Raw genomic sequence first — 23368 nt, forward strand, 5'->3', positions numbered from 1 at the left:
ACACACACACACACACACACACACACACACACACACACACACACACACACACACACACACACACACACACACACACAACTTGTACTGTGCAGCATGTTGGACGCTTGAATGCTCATGTGTGTTAATGGGCTGCGGTGAATTATATAACCCGGAAACACGACAGGGAAAATACTTTTGAACAAACGTCCTGAACGGACCTTCAGATGCTAAAGCTGCCAAACACGGCTGTCCTTCACACGAGAACTCACCAGCATCAGATAAAATGAGACTTGATTATTTTAGTAGATGTGATTTTTTTGTGTGTGCATGCCTTAGTTTTCACATTGACCCCTTGTGTGGCTGCATTGTTACATAAGCAGAAAAAACTGAATGTCTGGAGACATGTAGAGTGGAATCACAGGTTTAATGGGTTAAAATTTTACATATTAAATAGTTTAATGACACCATATAAGTTATCTGTTCTATCTGAAAAGTGAAAGGCATATGTTTTATCTTTTTAATGTACATAGATATGAGTTGTAGTGTGTGACAGGCTGGAAACACCGTTTACCACTGTGTGTTTGTCTCAGTCGTCCAGAGGTGGTGTTGACAATGATGTGCAGATTTTTTACATCAAATGACCTCATGTCTGGTTTTCCTTCTAAAGTCAAATGAAAGGCAGAATCTACACATACTGGGATGAGATGGACTTTAGAAGCACACACCTACTGATGTCGTTCATGAGTTGTTTAGTGTGGTCTACTGAATTTGTCTGCGTTGGGTGAACATTTAACACTAAACAATAAAATAAATTAACAAGGCAGTCAGAGACTCCAACATCCCGCGAGACCCTTGAATTCAAAATTTTACCCTGACCTACTTGCATAGGTCAAAGATCAAAGCTGGTGCTCTGCCCTACTTTCATAGATCAAAGCACTGGCTTTCATCTATGGTCTTACTCACACTGGCCTTCTGCCTCATCTTTCTATCTTATCTGGTTCATGAGTGTACAAAAGTTGAAATTTGACCTTGACCTAGTTTTCTCAAGGTCACAGTCATCATCTCATTTTCATCCACTTTGCTGCCCGAGTAATGTGCTTTTTGTTTCATCTTTCTATCTGCAACGATTCCGAAGATATTTGGTGGACTAACGGACAAACGGACGAACACACGGACACTGACAATTACAATACATAACCGCTTTGAAGCGGGATGTAACAAGAAGAACTTGGATTACACCAGTGTTGTTGCTAACATCAGTTGTTTCCAGATCTGGTACTGAGGTGTTCTGGCTGTGTTGAAAGAGCAGCTCTGGCCAGCACCACTTTGACTCCTGCAGGCCCCGGAGTGTCTGTAGTTTCTATAGACATGACCTGTCCTACGAAAATCTGAAACACACACACACACGTGGCGTGAGGAGCAGTTAGAACGTGGGCCTCCTTGGACCTACTGCAGGGTTTCTCACATGACATTCTTCAATCTGTGAGTTTGTATTTGTGCACGACAACGACAAAACCTCTGCAGGGTGTGCAGCACTCACCTTTGGCTTGGATCTGGATGATTCCTGGCGTTTTTCCCTCTGCGCTCTTACTTCCTGCACAACAAAGTCAGAGTCATTCAGACCAACATGATATCCTCCTCACACTCTCTATTACTTTAAATGTCATATTTATGGATATTAAAGGTAAAACCTTCAGGATCTCATAGTTTGATGTCTTGGAAACATAATTGTCCCATGACTTGGCTGCAAGCTCCTGTTGCTTCAAGCGTGAATTAATCTGCAACACAAAGAAAACAAGAGCATCAAATGATGTGACCAAGATGTGACAAGTTCTTTATTCACTTATCAACTTTATCTATAAAGCAATCAGTGACTGCAATAGATCCAGGCAGCTCCTGGAGCTACAAAACTACTGAGAAACAAATGTCTGAGATAGGGCAGATGGGGTGAACAGCAGTTGATTTGAGCAGCTAGAAAGAAGTTGTAAGCAGTGTTAATAAGTTTTTAGCTGATTCGCAGAAACATTCTGGATGCTTTCTGCTCTGTGTGATCATGGAAGTAAACTTCCAGCACCTCTGAGTACAAGAGGTCCTCCTCTCTGATTTCCTCCTTCTCCTGCTGCTCCATGATGTTCTTTTGTTCTGCTGCCACCCTCCTGGCCTTGTCCTCTGTGATCTCACGTATAGCGTCTAGCACCTCCATATCGGGAGTGACCGGCCTCACCCCGTCCAGTGTCAGCTCCTTGCCGATCTCTTCCCACACCTCACCAACCTACAGGTAATGTCAGACACCTCAGTGTTTGCAATGCTATTTGAAATTACATTTAACAACATTACCAGTTTCATGTGATTTCACATAGATCACATAGTCATTTGTATTTTCTTAAAGAACAGCATATCTACCTTGAAGTCCAGGTATTTCTTGACAATGCCCAACGTCACATAATGCTTTGCAGACAATCCAGGAAGGTCTTGAAATCCTGCAAAAATAAAGATATATATTAGATATAGTGTAAGACAATGTTGCACTTTCACATTATCAATGACCGGCAGGTCTGAGCTGCATGATAATCTAGAACAATCAAACTCTTTGTGACATTTGCACAATGTCTCTCCATCAGGATGACACCACAATCTGTACGTACTTCTCAGCAGTATTTCTGCAGGTTACCCATGCTGTGGACACTAACACTCCACACAGTTTTGAACAATGTAATAGAAACATTCTGAACCATCTTATTCCTTTTTGGTCTGCGGGAAAAAAACGTCCATTAGTGCCATAAATAACGTGAAATGAGGACTCATCAATCCAGAACTCAGATGAGGTAGAACTCACAGAAGTCTGGATGTTGGTATACACTGCTTCTGCTTAGAGGAGTTTTAGAACATACATCCTAAACACTCATTGGATTACAGCTTCCAGGTTGCATAATAAAAATACGATTGTACCATATTGATGATTGTTTTTGTGACCGTGTTTACAGCAGCTTGAAATGGGTTTCATTCTTTGGTGTCCTCTTTTACCAAGTTTGCAGAAGATGGAGTAAATCTTTGAGCGGAGGTTCTCTGACATCTCTAGTACTGCTGCACTCGCCATCTTAGCAGGAAATGAATACTTGGTGTCCTCTTGCTGGTACAGACTGTGGAGGGGCTTCTTAGGATCTTAAAGTCAAGAGGGAAAAGGAATAAAGGAGCATCAACATTAAAAAAAAATAGGGCAATCTTCAAATAAACTCACAAATACAATTTTCTGTTTGAAATCTCAGCGACTCAAACTTCTGAATCATCTCTGCTATATCTCATTGATTAAAATATTGATTTTTGTACTTCTACAGGAGATATGTTTGGAGGGTGTTGTCCTTGTTGCTTAGAGTCTGACTGACCTGCGATCCCTCCATGTTGGTTTCGGCTGACCTTCAAGTCCTCCTCCTGCTCCCTCCACAGCTGCAGCAGGAGTCCGGGAGCTGTCTCACCACCATCACCCCTCCAGCTCAAGACATAGGACTGAGTGTTGGGGTTGTCATATAACTCTATCAGAGTGGCCAGGATGGTGCAGTGTAGGCATTTGGGGCTCGACTGTTGAAAGACGGATGCGTTGTCATCATTTCTGTTCATGTGTTCTGTTCATATTTTCAGCACTGTAGCCAGAATGACTAAGAAACACAACAGTATCGAGCCTACCATTCCTTTAAATCTTGAATGTGATGACTTTCTTAGGTTTTTCCAAAGCAAAATTACAAATCTTAGAAATGAGATCATTATGTACTGTCAAACACAAGTAAGATGGCAGAGGAATCGACTAATTCTGACAATACCCTGGAGTGTTTTCAGCAAATGGAACTCTCCGATTTATATTCCCTAATTTCCTCTATTAAACCCACTACCTGTCTACTAGACAAAGTTCAAAGTACGCTCCTCAAAGAGGTTTTACCATTAGTAAATAAACCTGTACTATCCACAATTAATCAATCCTTAAAAATAGGTTATGTACCGCAATCTTTCAAAGTGGCTGTGATCAAGCCCCTCCTTAAGAAACCAAACCTAGATGCTGGCATCCTCTCAAATTACAGGCTGATCTCCAACCTGCCATTCCTATCTAAGATCCTAGAGAACGTAGTGGCCAAACAGCTAAATGACTACCTGTTAGAGAACAATCTGTTAGAGGATTTTCAGTCAGGTTTTAGGACAAACTACAGTACGGAGACTGCACTGCTAAAAGTCACAAATGACCTTTTAACAGCGTCAGATAAAGGTCTTCTGTCTGTTCTAGTCTTATTAGACCTGAGTGCAGCATTCGATACTGTTGACCATAATATTCTTTTAAGGAGATTGGAAGAGGACGTTGGGATTAAAAACTCAGCACTAGACTGGTTTAGGTCCTATCTATCCGACCGATGTCAGTTTGTCTATGTCAAAAATAAATCTTCAGATCGAGGGACTCTCACCTGTGGAGTACCTCAAGGATCCGTTCTGGGGCCTATTCTGTTTAATCTGTATATGTTACCATTGGGAAATATTATAAGGAAACATAACATTAATTTTCATTGTTATGCTGACGATACTCAATTATATTTATCAATTAAAACAAATTAATCTGATCAGCTAATTAAATTGTAAACCTGCCTCAGGGACATTAAACCCTGGATGCTTCACAATTTCTTAATGTTGAACAGTAACAAAACTGAAGTCATTATTATTGGGCCGAAGCATCTTAGAGATTATTTCTCTAACATTGCTTAGGTAGCATTGCTCTGTCCTCCACCAATGAAGTCTGGAACTTGGGAGTGATTTTTGATCAAGATCTGTCCTTTGATTCTCATATCAAGCCTGTATCCCGGACAGCCTTCTTTCACTGGAGAAATATTGTTAAAGTTAGAAATTTCTTATCCTTAAAAGATGCAGAAAAAATCATTCATGCCTTTGTTACTTCTAGATTGGATTACTGCAATTCCTTATTATGGGCTGTTCTAGCTCCTCTATTAGGACTCTACAGTTAGTTCAGAATGCAGCTGCCCGCTGACTGACTGAACTGGGAGGAGAGAACACATCTGTCCTGTCCTAGCGTCACTTCATTGGCTCCAGATTAATTATAGAATACAATTCAAAGTCCTCATGATCACATATAAAGCTCTCCACTGTAAGGCTCCGTCTGACATTGAAGATCTTATTGAAGTGTATCACCCACCCAGAGCCCTTCGATCCGAGGATGCAGGATTTCTAGTGACCCGTCGGGTTTTTAAGAGTAGAACAGGAGGCAGAAGCTTCAGCTATCTGACCTCTTTACTCTGGAACGATCTCCCAGCCTCGGTCCGAGGGGTAGACACTCTCAGCTTATTTAAGAGTAGACTAAAAACCCTCCTCTTTGATAGAGCTTACAATTGAACCCCCCCCCACTAGATATGCTGCTATAGGCCTAGGCTGCTGAGGGTATTTTTTCTCCGTCTCTCAGCGACAGCGCACTATGGACATTAAACTCAAACTGGCCTATCTGCCACTCTCTCTCCCTCCGTCTCTTTTACTTGACCTATCCCTGTCCCCAGTGTATTTCTCAAGGCTGATGACCGCCCTCCAGAGCCTGGGTCCTGCCTGGAGTTTCTTCCTCAATGATGGACTTTTTCCCGCCACCGTCGCTTATGCTTGCTCTGGAGGGCACTGTTGGCTTTCTATCTGTAAAGCGCTTTGAAATGTCTTCAGATGTGATTAAGCGCTATTTAAATAAAAGTTGATTTATGATCATGATTTATATGGACACAGTGAATATGAAAATGAGGGAACCAGTCAGCTACTTACACTGAGCAAGTCCAATAGAAGACAAACACCTTTTTTAGCCAGAAAGTAATCTTCTGTGGTGTAGCAGCCCACAATACAGGACCTGATGGGACAAGGTTCAACTGGTAAAGTACAGTAGTGTTTAGAGACTACATTGTCTGAGTGCCACATGTTTTGTATATTTTAATTATTTATAGGGCTAGAAATAAAAAATAATGAATAAAGGAAAAGTCAAGTGTTAAAAGATTTAAAGGAAATGATGATGATCAACACAGCGGCGGGGGAAACAGTTCTGTAGGTATTGGTTGGATTTTAAATCAAGGATGATAAATATAATGATTATTCCAGACTCCAACCAAGGAAAGCAGTCATCAACTAGCAAATCTTTTCATGTTCATATTTACAGTTACATGCCTGAAAACCTGAAACCGCATGAGGTGACAAAGCCTTGAATGAATGAATTCATGAATTCAATCAGCTTTGTGCATTTGCTTCTCAGAGCTTGTTGAAGTTCGGGTAGACTGACCTCACACAATCCAAGGTGGACAGGAGGAGCTTGTTGTGTCCCAGGCCGCTGTAGAAGTTGCTGGAACCTTTCCCCAGGAAATGAACAGCCATCTCAACTCCCTCTGATCCAAACAGCTCCTGTGAATGAAGCAGAATGGGACGGTCAGAATGGAAACTGGACTTTGTCTTTAAAGTCTGAGGGAAACCGTGTGGCTCCTATCTGATCGTGGACATCTGTCTGACAAATATGAACACCGACAAGTTAGAAGAAAGAGCATATTTTCAGGCCGATGGAACGAGAGTGCAAATTTGTCTCAGCTTTACCTTTCTGTGCATGTCGCTCTCACACAGCACTGAAAGAATCAACTGAATGTCTGACTTTATCTCCAACGTGATGACATCATCTTTGTCAGGACTCACTTCCATCTGCATCAACATCCCTGAGAAAATGCAACAGGTCAAAGTCAATGCACAAGGTTTCTGATGGATGCGTAAGTTTAGCTTTAATTCCACTTACCCAGGAGCTGGTTGATTATCCCTTGATCACAGAGGTCCTGGTTGACTATGTTTACACCTGAAGATGTCACAGATCTCATCACTCTGATACAATGCTGCACCAGAGCCTTACGACTGCTTTCTGTGCCTTGGAAACTGAGGCCCTGACCCAAGAGAGAATCTGAGACGAAAGGAGAAAATATCAGTGGAATCTGGAGAAATTGTTCAAAATCAGAAAAGGTTAACTGGTTAAAGGCTCAGTGGACTACATTTGTAGCAAATAGGTTACAATGTTCACATGTGGGACGTCATACAGGGCTTAAAGGTTGACTGTTGTGTGACAGAATTAAAGAACTTCAGACAGCGAGTGTCATCAGCTTTTCTTTTGGTATAGAAACATACATACATTGTTTACATATAGACAAAAACCATGATGGTTTTATGCAAAGAATGGCTATATTCTTTCCTTATCTGATGGCTTGGTAGCTTTTTTGACAAACTAAAACTGTAATAATTCATTAACAGAGGATTAATCGAGATTTGTATCTTCACAATCTCACATAAAACTTTTGAATCTATATTCTTCAGAGTTGCAGTTGAAATCCAGTTTCCAGGACTGTTTCTGTCCATCCTCCAAATTGTGAAATTAATTGTCTTTTATCTGGATGTGTAGCACATTTAATGGCTGTGTGGCTTGAGGCTGTCCATTAATGTCATGTTATCCAAGCTAGTGAAGTTATTTTAACCTCCTGAGATTATTTTGACCTTTCAGGATATTTAATCTTGAATTTTGAATTTGAATTTTCAGCGTTTGTGTTTCTTAAAGTACTTTTTCTTCCTGTGTTATAACAATGACTGTTTTTAAAACATTTTGTTGGTATTCTCTGTGCTCTGAAGGAAATTGATATCTTGTTCTGTCAGTTTTTGAGTGCTCCTTCTACCGTCTACACAGATTTTATTTTTCGTCTGATTGTCTCTTTCCTTATTTTGTTGCATCCTCACCTTGCCTGACGCACCAGTCCAGTAGGATCAACAGACATGTGTTTCCCTGATATGACATGTAATCATCTAGCATCAGCGGAGCGATGGTGGCCAGAATTGCGAGCGCTTGCAGCTGGAGTTCCTCCTGCTGCATGGAGGACCAGTGATGTGAACCTGCTCCCCGCTCAGAAAGGGCAGCCGGAGGCTTCATGAGTGTCAGCAGAGACAGCACAACGTTTTCTTCTTTATAGAGCTAGAGATGAAACACATGGAGGAAGCATGTGGGGTGTTAGGAACGCCATGTTTAGACTCATTATTTTACTATTCATCCACAGAGATGGGGTGAGGATCTGACCTGTAGGGTAGCCAAGTCCTTAGACATGTACACCAACAGATTCAGCAGCAACTTTTTCATCCTGAAGTCTTCACGAGTGAAGGTGGGCTTGAGGTTTTCCACCAAGGGTTTGTTGCTTTTTACTAAAACAGAATGAAAGCAACTCCGTTATTATAAAAGTTTCTACTGCAGTTAGAAATAATTAAGTTAAAAAATGAAACTAAAGTTGAGAAAAGAGAGGCCTCACATTCTGGGAATGTGGCGAGAGCAATGAGCTGCCGGGCAAATAAACTCTCCTGAAAATGAGAAACATGACATGAAGCAAATTTCAAGATTACGTTTGATGATCTTCTAAACATCCTGAGCAGTTTTTGTGTAAAAATGTTAGCTGCAACATGTTTTCCACACTGAAGTCAGTGACCCTCTACTCACAATAAGAAGAGAGCTGGTATTTTCAGCAATGAGAGTTGTGATCATGAGCAGATCATTTTTGAGTTGGAGGTCACCTTGTTGTGAACTGTTTTGTTGAAGAAATGCTTCTTTCAGGGATCTTAGACACAAAAAGGACAAAAAGATGAACATATCTAATGTCTGTTTTTGCAGAATGAGCACACAGTTATTTATATTATTCAACAATTCCTTTCAATCTCATTCTTATTTTAGAAACGGTGATCCTGAATTCAAAGCTCTGTCAGTGAAATGAACTGTACTCTCTCGTCTCTCACAATCACATCAAACACATGAAAACAATTTAAATGCACAGGAGACACATACGTGACACACTCTATGCTGCTGAGCTGAGCTGTGACCTCCTCCGTGTTGCAACTCTTCAGGAGGTTCCACAGGATCTCGCAGGAGCTGAGCAGAAGCTGCCCGGACGGGTCGGGTTCATTCATATGGAGGCAGATCGTCTCTGCTCCCCGTGCATGTAATATGGACACACAGTATATATCTGTGGATAATGGAAACAAAATGTAATTAAAAATATAAAATGATCAAGAGACCCGCTGACCTTAACAGAAGGACACTTAAATCACTGTGTGATTGCTCGACTGATTGTTTTGTAATGAGCCAATTCTTTTCTACTTCATTTAATGAAGGACGTCATCTGTTGGATTGACAGGTCTGACGTCCCTTCCTGGATTACCTCAACAGAACCAGGATCAAATCAACCACTAACCAGAGGAGCTGGAGAGGATTTGAAGTGTTTGCAGGAGCTGCAGCCTGATGGCAGACTGGTGCTCCACCGCGGCCATGGACAGAAGCAACGTATGAGCCAGGTCACTGCGCTCCAGCAGCTGCAGCCTGTAACCTGGAGAGATCGGCTGGAGCCCTTCAAGAACAGATCGGAAAAGTAGACAACAATCACACATATATAGGGTTGTGAGGTACAAAGTGCAAATAACAAAGGGAAGAGAACATTTAAAACTGAATTAGAAGTAAAGACCAGCAAAGACCTTAGGAAACTAAGGACACAAGACAGGATGAATGGAAGGTTAAAATAAAACATTGGATGGATGGATGGAAGGATGGATGGATGGATGGAAGGAAGGAAGGAAGGAAGGAAGGAGGAATGCAAAAAGAAAGAGTGAGAGATAGAGGCTCACTTAGTGAAAGTCTATAAAGTCTGTTGTCAGAGGAGGAAGTCCGAGGTTTAATCTTGGAGATGCGCGCCCTACCATCATGTAGCTGCCTGGGAGCTGCACCAACGTAGAAGGACTTCACCGACTCAACTATCTGCTGCCTCACTTCAGCTTGTGGAACCTTCATCAGACACCCTGAAACACACACATCTGTCAGAGCCACTCATCGCCCTCCTTCTTTAAGACATGTCTCCCTCATTAAAGCTCCGAAAGGAAAGAAAATGAAAAAATACATCCCCAAAAATCAAACTATGTCAAGAATAGCAAAGGAATTTATAATATCTTTCAAACTAAAATTGATGCAACAGGATGTTTAAAGATTAATAATATGTAAACATTTGTTGGTCAACACATCTCTTCTTCTCATGCAGAAAAAATGAATTCATCTGCTGTTGAGAAGAATCTTCTGTCGACTCACTTTTTACTCCTGTCTTAGTTGATTGGTTTTAATAATCATTCAGCATTATTTTAAAAAATAATAAGTTATCTGTTGAACAAATTAGCAGACGTAGTGGGACTCAAATCTAGAGTCACGTATGGGTTTGGGCGAGGTTATGGGCTGATGTCTAAATGTTGTAATCCACATCACTTCATGCAGGAAGGTGAGTGAACACTGACAGGGACATCATGGAGCATTCACGTTACCCATAGCAACAACTGTTATTTAAAACCCATTTTTAAAAAACATGGTTATATACTGTATGTTCAACATCCATTATCACTGCATTCATAAAAGTAATTTTTTAGGATACTGTTTAATACTCTGTTTTAACCAGTTGTTTTCACTAGTTTCAAAGATACAAAGCAATCTTCTACAATGAATCTGAGGCCATTTATAAATATTAAATTAATAAAATTGAGTCAAGCAAGCGCTATGTGTTTTTACCAGTAAAACAATATTCCTTACTCTTGTCTAGGTTTTTGAAATTATCAGCATCAATCAATCAATCAACCTTTATTTATATAGCGCTTAATCACATGTAAATGTTGATAGTAACAGGATAAGACATGATAAACTACGTAAAAGTTCTTTAAAAACTGATCTGTTTACCCATGTCGGACAGGAACTCTGTGGCCTCCTGGGTGTAGGTCAGTTCGTCAGATGCTTTCTCCTTCAGGAAGGGAAATCTGAGACAAAGCAAAGCATCATGTTGGTGTTCAGAGAACTGCACAAAAAGCATCAATCTTTTCCATCAAAATATTCTAGTTTCTTACCCACAAATCCTAAGTGCCTCACACAAAAAGGGCACATATTCGGGGTTATCGATCACTTTTTCAGCACAGATGTTCAGTATTTGTGCAAGGTGCGGAAGTTCCTTCAAAAGCTTGTAATAAGTTAAGAAGCTATAATATTTCATCAAACTGTTTGCTGACACAAAGATAAATCCCAGTGAAGGAGGGGAAGTGATGGGTGGCTAAAGCTATTATTTAACAAAGAAATGCTGACAGAGTCAATCATGCAGCTGTAAATTAGAGCCTTGGGAACGAGACATGTCTTTGTGTTCAAGTTAGTTGTGATGAAATTTATTTCCATCATGGCATCGAGGGAAGTAATGAGGAAAACCTGACAATCTGCCACCAAGTGTGACGTCTGAGATAGATTCATGGCGGAAATGACAGCAGTGTTTCAAATTGTTTGCATTATCAGAAGTGAGGATAAAGGATACAAAGCCTGTTTGGTTTCTCTGCAGAAGTTTCTTCAGCACAAACAGGTGCCGGTTCTTCAGGTTGGCCTTTCGTAAAAAGAGAATGTTACTGCATGATAAAACAGAATTTAAAACAGAAAAAAGCCAGAAATGTTGGAGATACTTACTGTCAAAGGATGCCTGAAAAGACTGATCACCTTACTGAGTTCAAGACTTTTATTGTTGGCCTGATGAGAGATGAAGTTTACAATTACAGTGTCTTTCAAGCCATCACCGGCATTATAATGATTCTGTCTTTGGTGACAGAAAGAGTTAAACACATTTATAATCAAAAATATCTTATATCATACATTTTTCTAAATATGGAAAATGTTCGATTCTTCTCAGTTGCTTTTTAAACCTTTAACCTTTTGGGTCATCGACTTCTTAAAAAGAGTACCCTTGAACATTTGATTATTGCACTTGCTGAAAGGAAAAATAGTAGCTTTAGGACAATAATTTTTTTGTAATATAGTATTACTTAACTGAGTATAATGGGTCTTATTCAGTGAACACGTAACTCATATTCAGCAATACAGCTTTTAAAACCTTATTTTGCAGTTTCTGGGATTACAAACAGATCTTTTAGTTGTTCAAAGATAGTACAGTTTGAGTACAAGGGCCATTTTCAATCCAATTTTAATGTCTGATAAAAGTATGTTAATAAATATGCTGCATTCAAAAAAGGGGCACTGGCACAAAACAAAAAAAGGCAAGGTTCCTTCTAACTCATCCTTGTGGAACCTTTTCATTCCTAATAAGCTGTAGTCTGGATGTCAGACTCTACTTTATGATATCATGTACGATAGTTTTCATTAGTCATGGACACAACTGATGCATATTACTAATATATTAAGTAATATTCTTAAAAAAGTAAAAATTCATAGCTACTTTAATCAACCCACTGGACACGTTAGGTGATGGAGAACTTGTCTATTTCCACAGCCATTTCCACAAAACATTTTTACATGTGTTGTGTATTACTCAAGAAAAACACTTGAAAAATAACAAGGTCAACACATTCAAAATGATCAATACATATTAATAACTAGTTTACATATTTTTGGTTGCTGTACCAAATCACATGTAAATCAAAGTGCAGCACATATTTCTAAATGATTCAAATCAAAGACCTTCTGTTTACAAACTTATTTATGAGGGATGATTATTGCAGATTCTATTCAACATATGAGTGGTTAGAAGTGATGAGACTTCAGCATTTAATCATTTAATAGAAGTAATTACCTCAAAAATGCGTTGGTTGTCTTTGGGTGCTCCTGATTTGATTGGAAGAATGTCCCGTTTCCTTCTATGCACAAATTTACCGGAATCCATTTGTGAAATTCAGGGAATTTCTTAATTCATTTTCTTATTTTGTATAAATAACTGTCAAGATGTAAAATTTGTATTTGTGGTAGCTTGTTTTATTTAGATGTTGTTTTTTTGGCATTACGTGCGGATGGCCAAGTAAATTTTTCATTGTACAGGGAAACCCTGTTTCTTTACTGCTCACATTACAATAAACGCTTTGAATCCTTTAATCCTTATTTTTAGTGCTAAAATAAATATTGTCGAGTATGTCCCGGTGGTTTTAGTCTTAGCGAAAACTGGACGAACAGATTTTTTTTTACCGCGCTAACCATACAAGTCAACGTTTAATCGAAACCTGTTTTTATTATTATCGAACAACTCATAGTAAAAGAACGTGTACACGAGCAATTTAAGAGAAACCTCCAACTAAAAAGCCCCAAATAAAGTCACCCGTTCTGCGCCTCCCCTTCCTTCTGCTTCAGTGAGCTCGTCTGACGGCGTACTTCAGTTGCCATGGTTACCGTGTAGTACGGCGAGCAGCAGAGGTCAAACGTCTAGGGAACGCCCACATCCTCTGTTAAACAGGAAGTGGGCTTCAGGCAGCAACATCGCATCGATTTCCCTCACAACAATAAGAGGGGGACGACTAGAACTATTAAAAACCATATCAGAAAACCACATTTAGGTCAATAAATCCGGAGTTTTGAAGACAAACACAGAAAGCGATGCTGTCGGATGCAGGTCAGTGTTTATGGCGCTGCTACTGCCTGCTAACATGCTAAATGTGCCAGGCGGACATTGTCCGTTGTAAATGTCTTGCTAATGGTCGCACCAGTCGCCACCATTGCTGTTGTCACCACTTTTCTTTCCACTTGCAAATGTTGATTGGAATTGACTCCTTCAGTATTAGACTTTCTCCGTTAAGGAATCTTAAACCTGGAGCCACGGTCACATGAAGTCCACCATACGAACTGGGTTGTATCGCGTTGTCTGTCCATTGTTGATTTGTATTTCATCTGTGGTGTTCAGACTATCCAGGTAATACCTCTGGTGCTCGGCGAGCCAGGAAGAGGAGCTCCGGGGAGTCACCGGGCGACGGGCAGACGCTTCGCTCCTCGGGGAGGCAGATCAACGTGCGGGTGAAACGAACCAACAACCCCCCACCTGGACAGGTAAACAGCAGCAGTCGTGTTTATGTCTCATACGTGTTACATTATGTTCATTATCAGTCTAGAGTTTAATATAGAATGTGTTGAGAAGAAGAAGATGTAGAAATCAAGAGGTAGTGATGACTGTTTACATGTTTGGTTAAAGTGATGCCCGGAGTCATCCTTTATTAAACTTTTTTTTTTTAGAAACAGTTTTATAACAAGGCAGAAATCACTAGGTTTTTGTTTGTTTGTTCTAGTAATTATGTTTAGTCATGTTCAGTGTTGACTTTCTCCACACCTACACTTGTAGAGCAAAAGAAAAGCCACAGACACAGAGGAGGAAGACGACCAGTCTGAGAAGAAGTATAGAAAATGTGAGAAGGCTGGCTGCTCTGCCACATACCCAGTTTGTTTTGCGAGTGCATCTGAAAGGTAATCTGACAAAAAGGAAATGGAATCTGATCAACTGTTGTTTTTTTTTAGTTGTTTTGAATGAACGTGATTGTCTCTTCTCAGGTGTGCTAAAAATGGATACACATCTCGCTGGTATCATCTGTCGTGTGGTGAGCATTTTTGCAATGAATGCTTTGATCACTACTACAGAAGGTATGTCAACAGAGTACTCACAGACCAGTATATTATTTTTCACTATTTTCCAATTGAATGTGCTTCAGATTTTTTTAAATATTTATCCTGCTGTTTCATCAAGTTTATGGGATTGAGTCTTTCTCTTCATTATTCCACTGACAGTCACAAAGACGGCTATGAGACCTTTGCTTCGTGGAAGAAGGTGTGGACCAGTAACGGGAAAAGCGAGCCCAGTCTTAAGGCTTTCATGGCAGATCAGCAGCTGCCATTCTGGGTAAGGCCATCGGCTTTCCTTGTGTCTGTTTAGATGAATGTGATTTTGCTTTATGTGTGATGTTTTGTGATATTATTCTTTCAGGTTCAGTGCACTAAACTGGATTGCAGGAAATGGCGTCAGCTGACGAAGGAGAGCCAACTCACTGCTTCCTTGGCAGCAACTTACCGCTGTGGAATGAAGTTCAACAGCATCAAGGTAAACAGGGAGTGCTAACAATGAAATGTTATGTAAGATGTCAGATTTTGACATTTCAGTGATGTTTCAGTTCCTTTTAAACCATAGGTGTCAATGAAACTAAATTAAGCGTGAATTGGCTAATATGTATGAATGTGTCTGCTTGAGTATTTCTGAATTTGAATGACATTTATTGTGATTTGAAGGAAATTATTCAGAAGTATTTGAAGACATGTGTGAAAAAATACAAAATTAATGATTGTTCTTTCAAATTTTACTTCCATGTTTTTTTATGTTATGCTTATAATGTAGGTAAATACTTGCATTAAATTTTTTAAGAGTTTGTCTCTTAGAAGCTTGTGTCATGACTTGGTCTAGAGCCCATGCCCTAATGATTTATTTTTAAAGACAACATTTTTGTGATAACAATTGTGTCTTTGCTTTGTGATAATTATTGCTTCTTTGCTTTTAGAGTGAGGGACCAGACCAGTGCTCCCAACCAGAGGACCTGGTAAGTTGATGGTTTAGTGTGATACTAGCATTCATCACAGATGTATTAGTTATTATAAATCTGAAAGTCATTTCTCCACAGTACATTCAGACACAATTATTTGCATGCTCATCAATCTTGTGGTTAATTCTTCCTGACAGAGAGTGGTTGAAGTGAGTGACAGCTGGTGGCATTCGATGCTGATATTACCGCCGCTGTTCAAAGACAGTCCCGCCAGCCCGTTCCTCTCGGCCTACTACCCTGACTGTGTGGGGATGAGTCCGTCAGGCTTGCCCAGTAATGTGTCTCTGACTGAGTTAAGAGCTGATCACTGCAGAGCTGTTCAGCCACAAAGTAAGTCTGTGACCCTGAAAGGAATGGAATATTGCAGCTGCTGTTTTTTGTTGCAAAGATTTGGGATCAAGTGGGAATGATGCTCCAAGGAGATCCATGTTCAGTCTATTGAGTCAAGATGTTTGTGCAAATCCTACACTGGTGTTGACATAATGTTTCACCCAGTTCCAGGCCTGAGTCCATACTTCCAGCCCTTCTACCAGCCCAATGAGTGTGGAAAGGCTCTGTGTGTGCGGCCAGATATGATGGAGCTGGATGAGCTTTACGAGTTTCCAGAATTTTCTCGTGATCCTACGATGTATTTGGCTCTGCGTAACCTTATTCTTGCTTCCTGGAACAAAAATTGTAAGGTACAAAGTCTGCAAACAGTTGCATTTAAAATTGCATTTTCTTTTTCATGTTTGTACCTTTTAGCCTATAATTTAAAAAAAAAGTGTTAGCTATGATTGGTCTTCAACTTCACTTTACTGCTCCTGAAAAGGAAGACAATGTAAAACTTTGAGTCACTGACAACAATCAGATTAATGAACCAGATTTTCTTATTTTTAAATAGGAGGTGCTGACTTCACAGAAATGTGCTGTAAACATTATCGTTCGGGGGTTGGTACGTGTGCGCTGCGTGCAGGAGATGGACCGGGTGCTCCACTTCATGACCAGGAAGGGTCTCATCAACACCGGTGTACTGGCAGTGAAACAGCCTCTGCTGCCTGAGAGATACTGCTCTGTTAGTGTTTACTTGGTCATGACATAACTCCACTCATTTCATTTCTATGTCCATGGATTTGATAATATGTACAGCGCCTCCCACTCTGTGTCATCTTTGCAGAGGAATGTTATCGTCATTGGTGCTGGGGCTGCCGGGTTAGCTGCTGCACGGCAGCTGCAAAACTTTGGCTCCCAGGTAATTTTTGCTTGCTGCTTTACTCGGTTCAAAGTGCGGTCTGTTTTAATTTTATACTTTAACTGGTTTACAGGTGATGGTGCTCGAAGCAAGGGATAGAATTGGAGGACGTGTGTGGGATGATACTTCTCTTGGCGTCACTGTAGGAGGAGGGGCTCAAATTGTCAACGGCTGTGTGAACAATCCAATCGCCCTGATGTGCGAACAGGTAAGAAATTCAAGAAGTAAACAAAGGAAGATGTGTAAATCTTTCTGCTGTACATTAAACCTTATGTTAAGATGTCATTTTAAGCTGGATGACGTTTATGTGGTCCCTGGTCAACGGTCAACATCCCTCCCGCCTCTACTGTCTCCAAAGTCTGCATCAGATTCATTTTACTGCATGTAAGCAAATGCAACAATATTAAAAGAAGGAGAAGGGCTGATATTGGCTAAAGTTTGTAAGCATTCCATAGAAATTGACCAGACCATAAAGGTTATCATTCTGATAAACGGCTGCAGGTGAATACTACAACCTGATATGAGTAACATTACCTTCAGTGTTATCCCATTCGCTGAAATGACAAATACATTGCTGCTGTCTGTACCATTTATGCACAAGGCACAGCATTTTCATCCTAATTGTCACACAGTCCAGGTTCAGCCAGTGAAATGGAAGCACTGGTAACGGCGCGATAATGTGTGGGTGTGTCAGAAATTGCAGAAAGAAGATTCCTCAGTTGTGCGTGATTAGGTACCAAAAATTACATGTGCATTTGGATGATGTTCATGCATCAACAGTGTGTAACAGGCAGTGTGTGTACATCACATACACGTGTATGTATGGCTAATTTGATGCATTTTTCGGATTTGATCCACCCTGAAGATGGTAAGGAAAACGCTGCACTATTGTCGTACACCAGATATTATATGGTCAATGGTGAAATCGCTTTGTATTTTCTCAAGGTAGCAACACACCAACAAGTCACCTGACAACTGTACAATTTAAGACCAGTGTTCCCATGGGCACACAGATGAGTGCAATTAAAAGTGGACACTGTGAAAATTTCAAAAGTATCAAACTACTTCACTTGCTGCCTGGAAGAAGATAATTCTGTGTGGTTTTCTGTTTTTCATCCTGTAAATGGAGCCTTTTGTATGTAACCCTAAAGATGCTGTAGGTGTATTGTCTGATTTGACTCCTCTCTCTCTCCTGTGGCAGATGGGCATCAGGATGCACAAGCTGGGTGAGCGTTGTGACCTATTTCAGGAAGGAGGTCAGGTGACAGACCCAGCCATCGACAAGCGCATGGACTTCCATTTCAACAGCATCCTGGATGTGGTGTCAGAATGGAGGAAAGATAAGTCTCAGAGCCAGGACACACCGCTGAGAGGTGCTGAACATGTGCTGCACAGAGAAACTTTTACCTACGTATAAAACACTATGTTACAGTTTTTGGACTCATTTGACTATAAGGTATTTGAATTTTATATCTGCAGAAAAAGTCCAGGAGGTGAAGAAGAATTTTCTTCAGGAGTCTGGAATTCAGTTCAGTGAGCTGGAGGAGAAGGTGCTTCAGTTTCATCTCAGCAACCTGGAGTACGCCTGTGGAAGCACATTAGACCAGGTCTGAAATACTGACACTGAAGGGCTGCAGAAGCATCTTCAGCCGTGTTCCGTACATTTTGAACACTGGTTTTATTAACCGGCTTTAATTATTTTCTCTTCCGATTCTGTTCTGGAACATTAAAAAATATAAAGTTTTCAGTTTCATTTTTGTTCCTGGCAAAATAGCAAAAGTTTCTTGTTTTCATTTTTATTCCATGACTCGGTTCAAAGCCCTGAGTACAGTATTTGTACCTGAATGCCAATGCAGTAACAAAAAACATACACTACAGTATCAAACACACACTTACTGTGGTTGGAAACCCTTTAATCTGTGTCATTAGGAAATTTAATGTGAACTATGGGTACTTGCTTCCATTCTGCAATTTTTTGGTAGTTTGATGTAACTGTGGGGTAAACTTTCTCATGTGTATTTATTTTCTAGGTATCAGCAAGATCCTGGGACCACAATGAGTTTTTTGCCCAGTTCTCAGGAGACCACACATTACTCACCAAGGGCTACTCTCTGTTACTCCACAAACTGGGCGAGGGACTTGACATCCGCACAAAGTGTCCGGTTTGTCATGAAATCCTTTCAGCTGCTCCTTTTACTCCTTCATCCCTCTGTTGCGTACGGCGTGGATAAATTCATTGTTAAACAATAGTTTTTTGATTCTAGGTTGAGGCCATTGATTACTCAGGCGATGTTGTCAAAGTCAACTCCTCCACTGGGTCTCAATGGACAGCACAGAAGGTAAAAATGCTATTATTATTCAGGGACAGCTCACTCGAAACACAAATTATTCACCTCTGTAGTGATGGAAAGTCAAGTGAAGTTTCTTATCATCTAACTCTCTATCCGATTGGAAGATATTTTTGGATTTATTCTTTGCTGATGATCTTTTTCTCAGGTCCTTGTTACAGTCCCGTTGACTTTACTTCAGAGGAACTTGATTCAGTTCAACCCGCCACTTCCTGAAAGGAAGCTGAAAGCAATCCACAGTCTGGGAGCTGGTATCATAGAAAAGGTAACAACAGTTTATGGTGGTTAATAAGGACAGGCCATCTGACCTACTTTGGCAAATTTCTATTTTTCCTGCTTATCAAAGGATCTTACAGAAAACCATATGAAAGATGGGCTATTGAAGAATGGTTTTGAAATTTCCTACAGATTGCTCTGCAGTTCCCACACAGATTCTGGGACAGCAAAATCCAAGGGGCGGACTACTTTGGTCACATACCTCCAGGTCCTGACAAGAGAGGCATGTTCAGTGTCTTCTATGACATGGAGCCACAGGTTTGCTTTTGCTCCTCTTCCCTATCCCTACAGGATACTCTTATCACTTACAGTGTAAATGACAATGAGAGCAGTTGTTTAAGTTGTCTAAGTCTTGCACCCTGCCAGAAAGGATTTCTCTTATAGGAGAAATCTATTGGTGCTACATCGCAGCCCAAAGCTTTTCATGTTTTGATATCAAGAGGCGTATTTCAATGCTGTCGGCAGCGTAACATGAATCCAGAGGGTGAAGGAATGATAAAAATTAATAGAAGTAATTTTTCAAAGATAGTAAATACTTTTTTATTTTACATTTTGCCCGTGTGTTGATCACAATTTGTGTCCTTGTGCGTAGGGAAAGCAGGCCGTCCTCATGTCCGTTATCACTGGTGATGCTGTAACTGTTGTCCGGGACATGGAGGACAAGGAGGTTGTGGATGAGTGCATGAAGGTCCTGCGTGAACTTTTCAAAGAACAGGTAATAGGGAAAAGGCCAAATATTAAGGGATTTAAATATTAAATAGATTTCAGCTAAATACCCAGCTAAGTATCCAAATTTCGCCTAAGTACCCTGGACAAGGCAACAGTTTATCGCATCATCTTTCCAAATGTATTTGTAATTTTTTCAGATTTATTTTTTCCTCTCATTATTATTATTTTCTCTTTGCCATCCTGAACAGGAAGTACCAGAACCATTGAATTTTTTTGTGACACATTGGAGTAGAGACATTTGGTCTCAGATGTCCTACAGCTTTGTGAAGACTGGTGGGAGTGGAGAGGCCTATGACATCCTCGCTGAAGACGTGCAGGGAAAAGTCTTCTTTGCTGGGGAGGTAAAGTCGCTTTTATCATGTTTATCAAATGTTTCATCAAAGGTCTATTAGTGAACTAATAATTTCATTTAAAGACCTGTTGGATCCATTAAACATGAGGGATCTCAACCCGCTGCAAGGATGAGCGGGAAAGTTTCCTCTTTAAATTGGAAAGTAATTCGCTAAAACTAATCTTAACAGTGAGAAATGCAAGAATTATCATTTATTATCATTTGTCAACCAACAGGTCAAGGCGGATGACCGCCCTCCAGAGCCTGGGTCCTGCCCGGAATTTCTTCCTCAATGAGGGAGTTTTTCCCCGCCACCGTCACTTATGCTTGCTCTGAAGGGCATTGTTGGCTTTCTATCTGTAAAGCGCTTTGAAATGTCTTCAGATATGATTAAGCGCTATATAATCAAAAGTTGATTGATTGATTTAAAGCATTTTAAATAGTCGTAATGAGCTATTAATACTTTTTTTTAATCATGACCTAGACTTATGCTCAGATTTCTTTGTTCCAAAAGGGAAATATTTTTCCACAGCACAAATTGTCTTGAGTTGAGGAAAAAAATTGGACAGACTGAAGATAAATTAAAATAAATCTGAAATATTGAGCTCCTTATAGTATTTGCTTTGATTTACATCCACTTTTTCTTCTTCCCAGGCCACCAACAGACATTTCCCACAGACTGTGACAGGAGCCTACCTGAGTGGGGTCAGGGAGGCCAGCAAGATGACTGCTATGTAAACTCTGAACAGTTTCAGAGTATTCAAAAAAACACCAGCATGGAGACGCAGGATGCACTAAGCGACGGAGCGTGAAGCAGCTCTGACTGTGTTACTTAAATTGCTGCACTTGAGATTTTGCCGTGCTGCACTGTTCTGTGTTTTAAACGACATGATGCTGTTCATCACTTTGCAATAGCGGGGTCGAGTAGCACTCTCCAGGGCCTGACTGCACATATTTAACACAAAAACTGCTAAGACTCTTTTTTTATTTATTAAAAAATGTAGCCGCAACAAGATGCTAAATAATGATTAGCAAGGCATGAGGAGTGAATAGTCTCTGTGAAGCTCTTCCTGGGTGTCTTGATGCAAAGCAAGGTGATGTCATCTTAAATTTCAGGTCTGATGAGAGGTGTGTGCGTAACGCCTGTGATGAATTACTCAGAAAGGGTTTTTTTTGAGGCATTGGGCTGCATGAAACATTGGTTAACGCTCAGTCATCTAATCAGGAATTCAATTGAGAAACATTTCATCTCAAAGTTTTGTCAGATTAAGACGTTAATTTGATATTTTCTTTGAGAACCTTCTACAGATTTTTAATCTGTAATGAATATGTGTTGTGTCATATGTAGATCATGTGTTATAAATGATGCAGAGAAATGGATTAGATAGAATTCTGTGATAGCACTTTTTATTTAAAACGATTGTTTGACATAGAAAGAACACTTAAGATAGATTGAAGTGGTGGTAGGACTGAATGATTCCTTTTTACTGTCTCAGGTATGTGATCAAGACAACAACACCAAGCAGTACAGTGTGGAAGGAAGTAATGATGGATTCTGAAAACACACAGACCAAATGAATCAAAAGAGATGAAAAATGTTCCTTAACAAATAAATCCTTGACATTTGACTTTGGAGAACGGTAACTCAATGTCACTTTGTTTAACTAATTCACGTGTTGCTTTACTGGTAGGTTCTTCTATCTCTACCACGTACCTGGATGGTTATGTTCTGTTTGTGTGACATTACAGTCTTTGAATATTTATCTTGTATGTGTGTAATAAACCAAGCTTTCAACTGCCATATTGATTGTGGATAAAAAGGGTTTCTTCTCGTCCTGTGCTACAAACAGGTAAGGGGATGAACTGATCATGTGTCACATTTCAGTTTCTACAGTAAATCTTTTAACTTTTTTTTTTTTTTAAGTACTGAATGGAGGCTTTTGCTACAGTACTTGATTCATAGTACTTGATTCATTCATTTTCTTAACCCTTTATGGGAGTCTGCTGGCATTGCGCAGGAGGGTTTGGGTACGCCACTTTATCACAGGGCCACCGGAACGACACTCAACCACCCTCACATCTCTGGCCAGTTTAGGGTCATCAGTTCAATGAGTTACCTGTTGGTGGTGGGAGGGAGAACCCACATAAATATGAGAGAACATGAAAACTCCACACAGAAAAGCCCCAGGAGGAGTCAAACCCAGAACCTTCTTACTGTCATACAGCGGTGCTACTTGACCAATTAAAAAAAAATTTTTTTTTCACGTTTTATTGTTTTTATTTCCAGTGTTTACAGGTATAACTGTTTAACTGTGTCATTCTGTGAGTGGCATATTTATGAAAACATTCCCCATGTGCAAGATGCCTTTGGTATTTAGGGAATTTTAGACAATTACTTTCTTATTTTGAATATTTCAATTCATAGTTATAGATGTAGGGGACCATTAAAATAACTTTCTGTCCTCTAACTTACTGTCACAGGTATTTCATTTTCATTTTATTAGTTCCTTTTAAAATAAAGGATAATACAGTATTACAGTCTTGAAATAGTCTAAGGAAATTTATTTGGTTGTGGAAAAAGAAATGACAATTCGTCCTGGAGGGACGACGTCCTTCTTTTTGTAGGTGTTTAAGAAGAAATTTAGTCATTATAAGACTTTAAGGTACAACAATAGATTTGGGAGTTTTCTTTTCCCAAATTGTTGAAACTGGAAAAGGTAAATCTCCAGGATCAGTTATTTCCCTCTGGTTCATTGTAGGACTAATGTTTAATGACATTTTATAGCGTCTGAATGATAATACTAATTAAACAGAACAAAATTAATGAATCTAGGTTCCATGGTAAAGCAGCAGGTGTCACTCAGACCAGGGTTCCACCCGTGAAAAAGTGCCGTGGGGACAGGGATGGTGATCATACTTCACACCTGGATGGTGACACTGATGGACCAACTTGATGGAGTGGTGATGCAACTCAGAGGGTGGCAGCAGCGCCTGGAGGAGGCTGCTGTCAACAGTTACAGGAAAAATAAGAGAAGAAGAAGAAGA

At 40.1% G+C, this 23368-nt stretch overlaps 2 protein-coding genes across 2 annotated transcripts; one reads left to right on the forward strand and one right to left on the reverse strand.

Moving 5' to 3' along the window:
* Nucleotides 1–478: 478 nt before the first annotated feature.
* Nucleotides 479–13219, reverse strand: LOC137607776 (cilia- and flagella-associated protein 69-like). The gene is made up of 22 exons (XM_068333744.1): nucleotides 13155–13219; nucleotides 11376–11463; nucleotides 10924–11033; nucleotides 10760–10836; nucleotides 9745–9843; nucleotides 9246–9398; nucleotides 8840–9017; nucleotides 8498–8615; nucleotides 8313–8361; nucleotides 8087–8208; nucleotides 7753–7984; nucleotides 6773–6931; nucleotides 6580–6695; nucleotides 6275–6393; nucleotides 5770–5851; nucleotides 3363–3555; nucleotides 3004–3141; nucleotides 2383–2459; nucleotides 2054–2251; nucleotides 1671–1757; nucleotides 1520–1573; nucleotides 479–1367 (listed from the first exon to the last, which is right to left on the reverse strand). The coding sequence occupies exons 1-22, from the start codon at nucleotides 13217–13219 to the stop codon at nucleotides 1236–1238; spliced, it is 2646 nt and encodes an 881-aa protein (XP_068189845.1). The 3' UTR covers nucleotides 479–1235.
* A 57-nt stretch (nucleotides 13220–13276) lies between these two features.
* Nucleotides 13277–22124, forward strand: LOC137607152 (lysine-specific histone demethylase 2). The gene is made up of 21 exons (XM_068332683.1): nucleotides 13277–13445; nucleotides 13734–13876; nucleotides 14166–14287; nucleotides 14372–14461; nucleotides 14606–14717; nucleotides 14802–14915; nucleotides 15367–15405; nucleotides 15546–15738; nucleotides 15904–16088; nucleotides 16292–16462; nucleotides 16565–16639; nucleotides 16713–16847; nucleotides 17841–18012; nucleotides 18119–18246; nucleotides 18670–18801; nucleotides 18904–18978; nucleotides 19136–19252; nucleotides 19396–19521; nucleotides 19856–19978; nucleotides 20181–20333; nucleotides 20978–22124. Exons 1-21 carry the CDS (start codon nucleotides 13430–13432, stop codon nucleotides 21059–21061), a joined length of 2505 nt encoding a protein of 834 aa, XP_068188784.1. The 5' UTR covers nucleotides 13277–13429; the 3' UTR covers nucleotides 21062–22124.
* Nucleotides 22125–23368: the final 1244 nt, after the last annotated feature.

This window comes from Antennarius striatus, chromosome 14 (genome assembly GCF_040054535.1).
Source record: "Antennarius striatus isolate MH-2024 chromosome 14, ASM4005453v1, whole genome shotgun sequence".
NCBI classification, from domain to species: Eukaryota; Metazoa; Chordata; class Actinopteri; order Lophiiformes; family Antennariidae; genus Antennarius; species Antennarius striatus.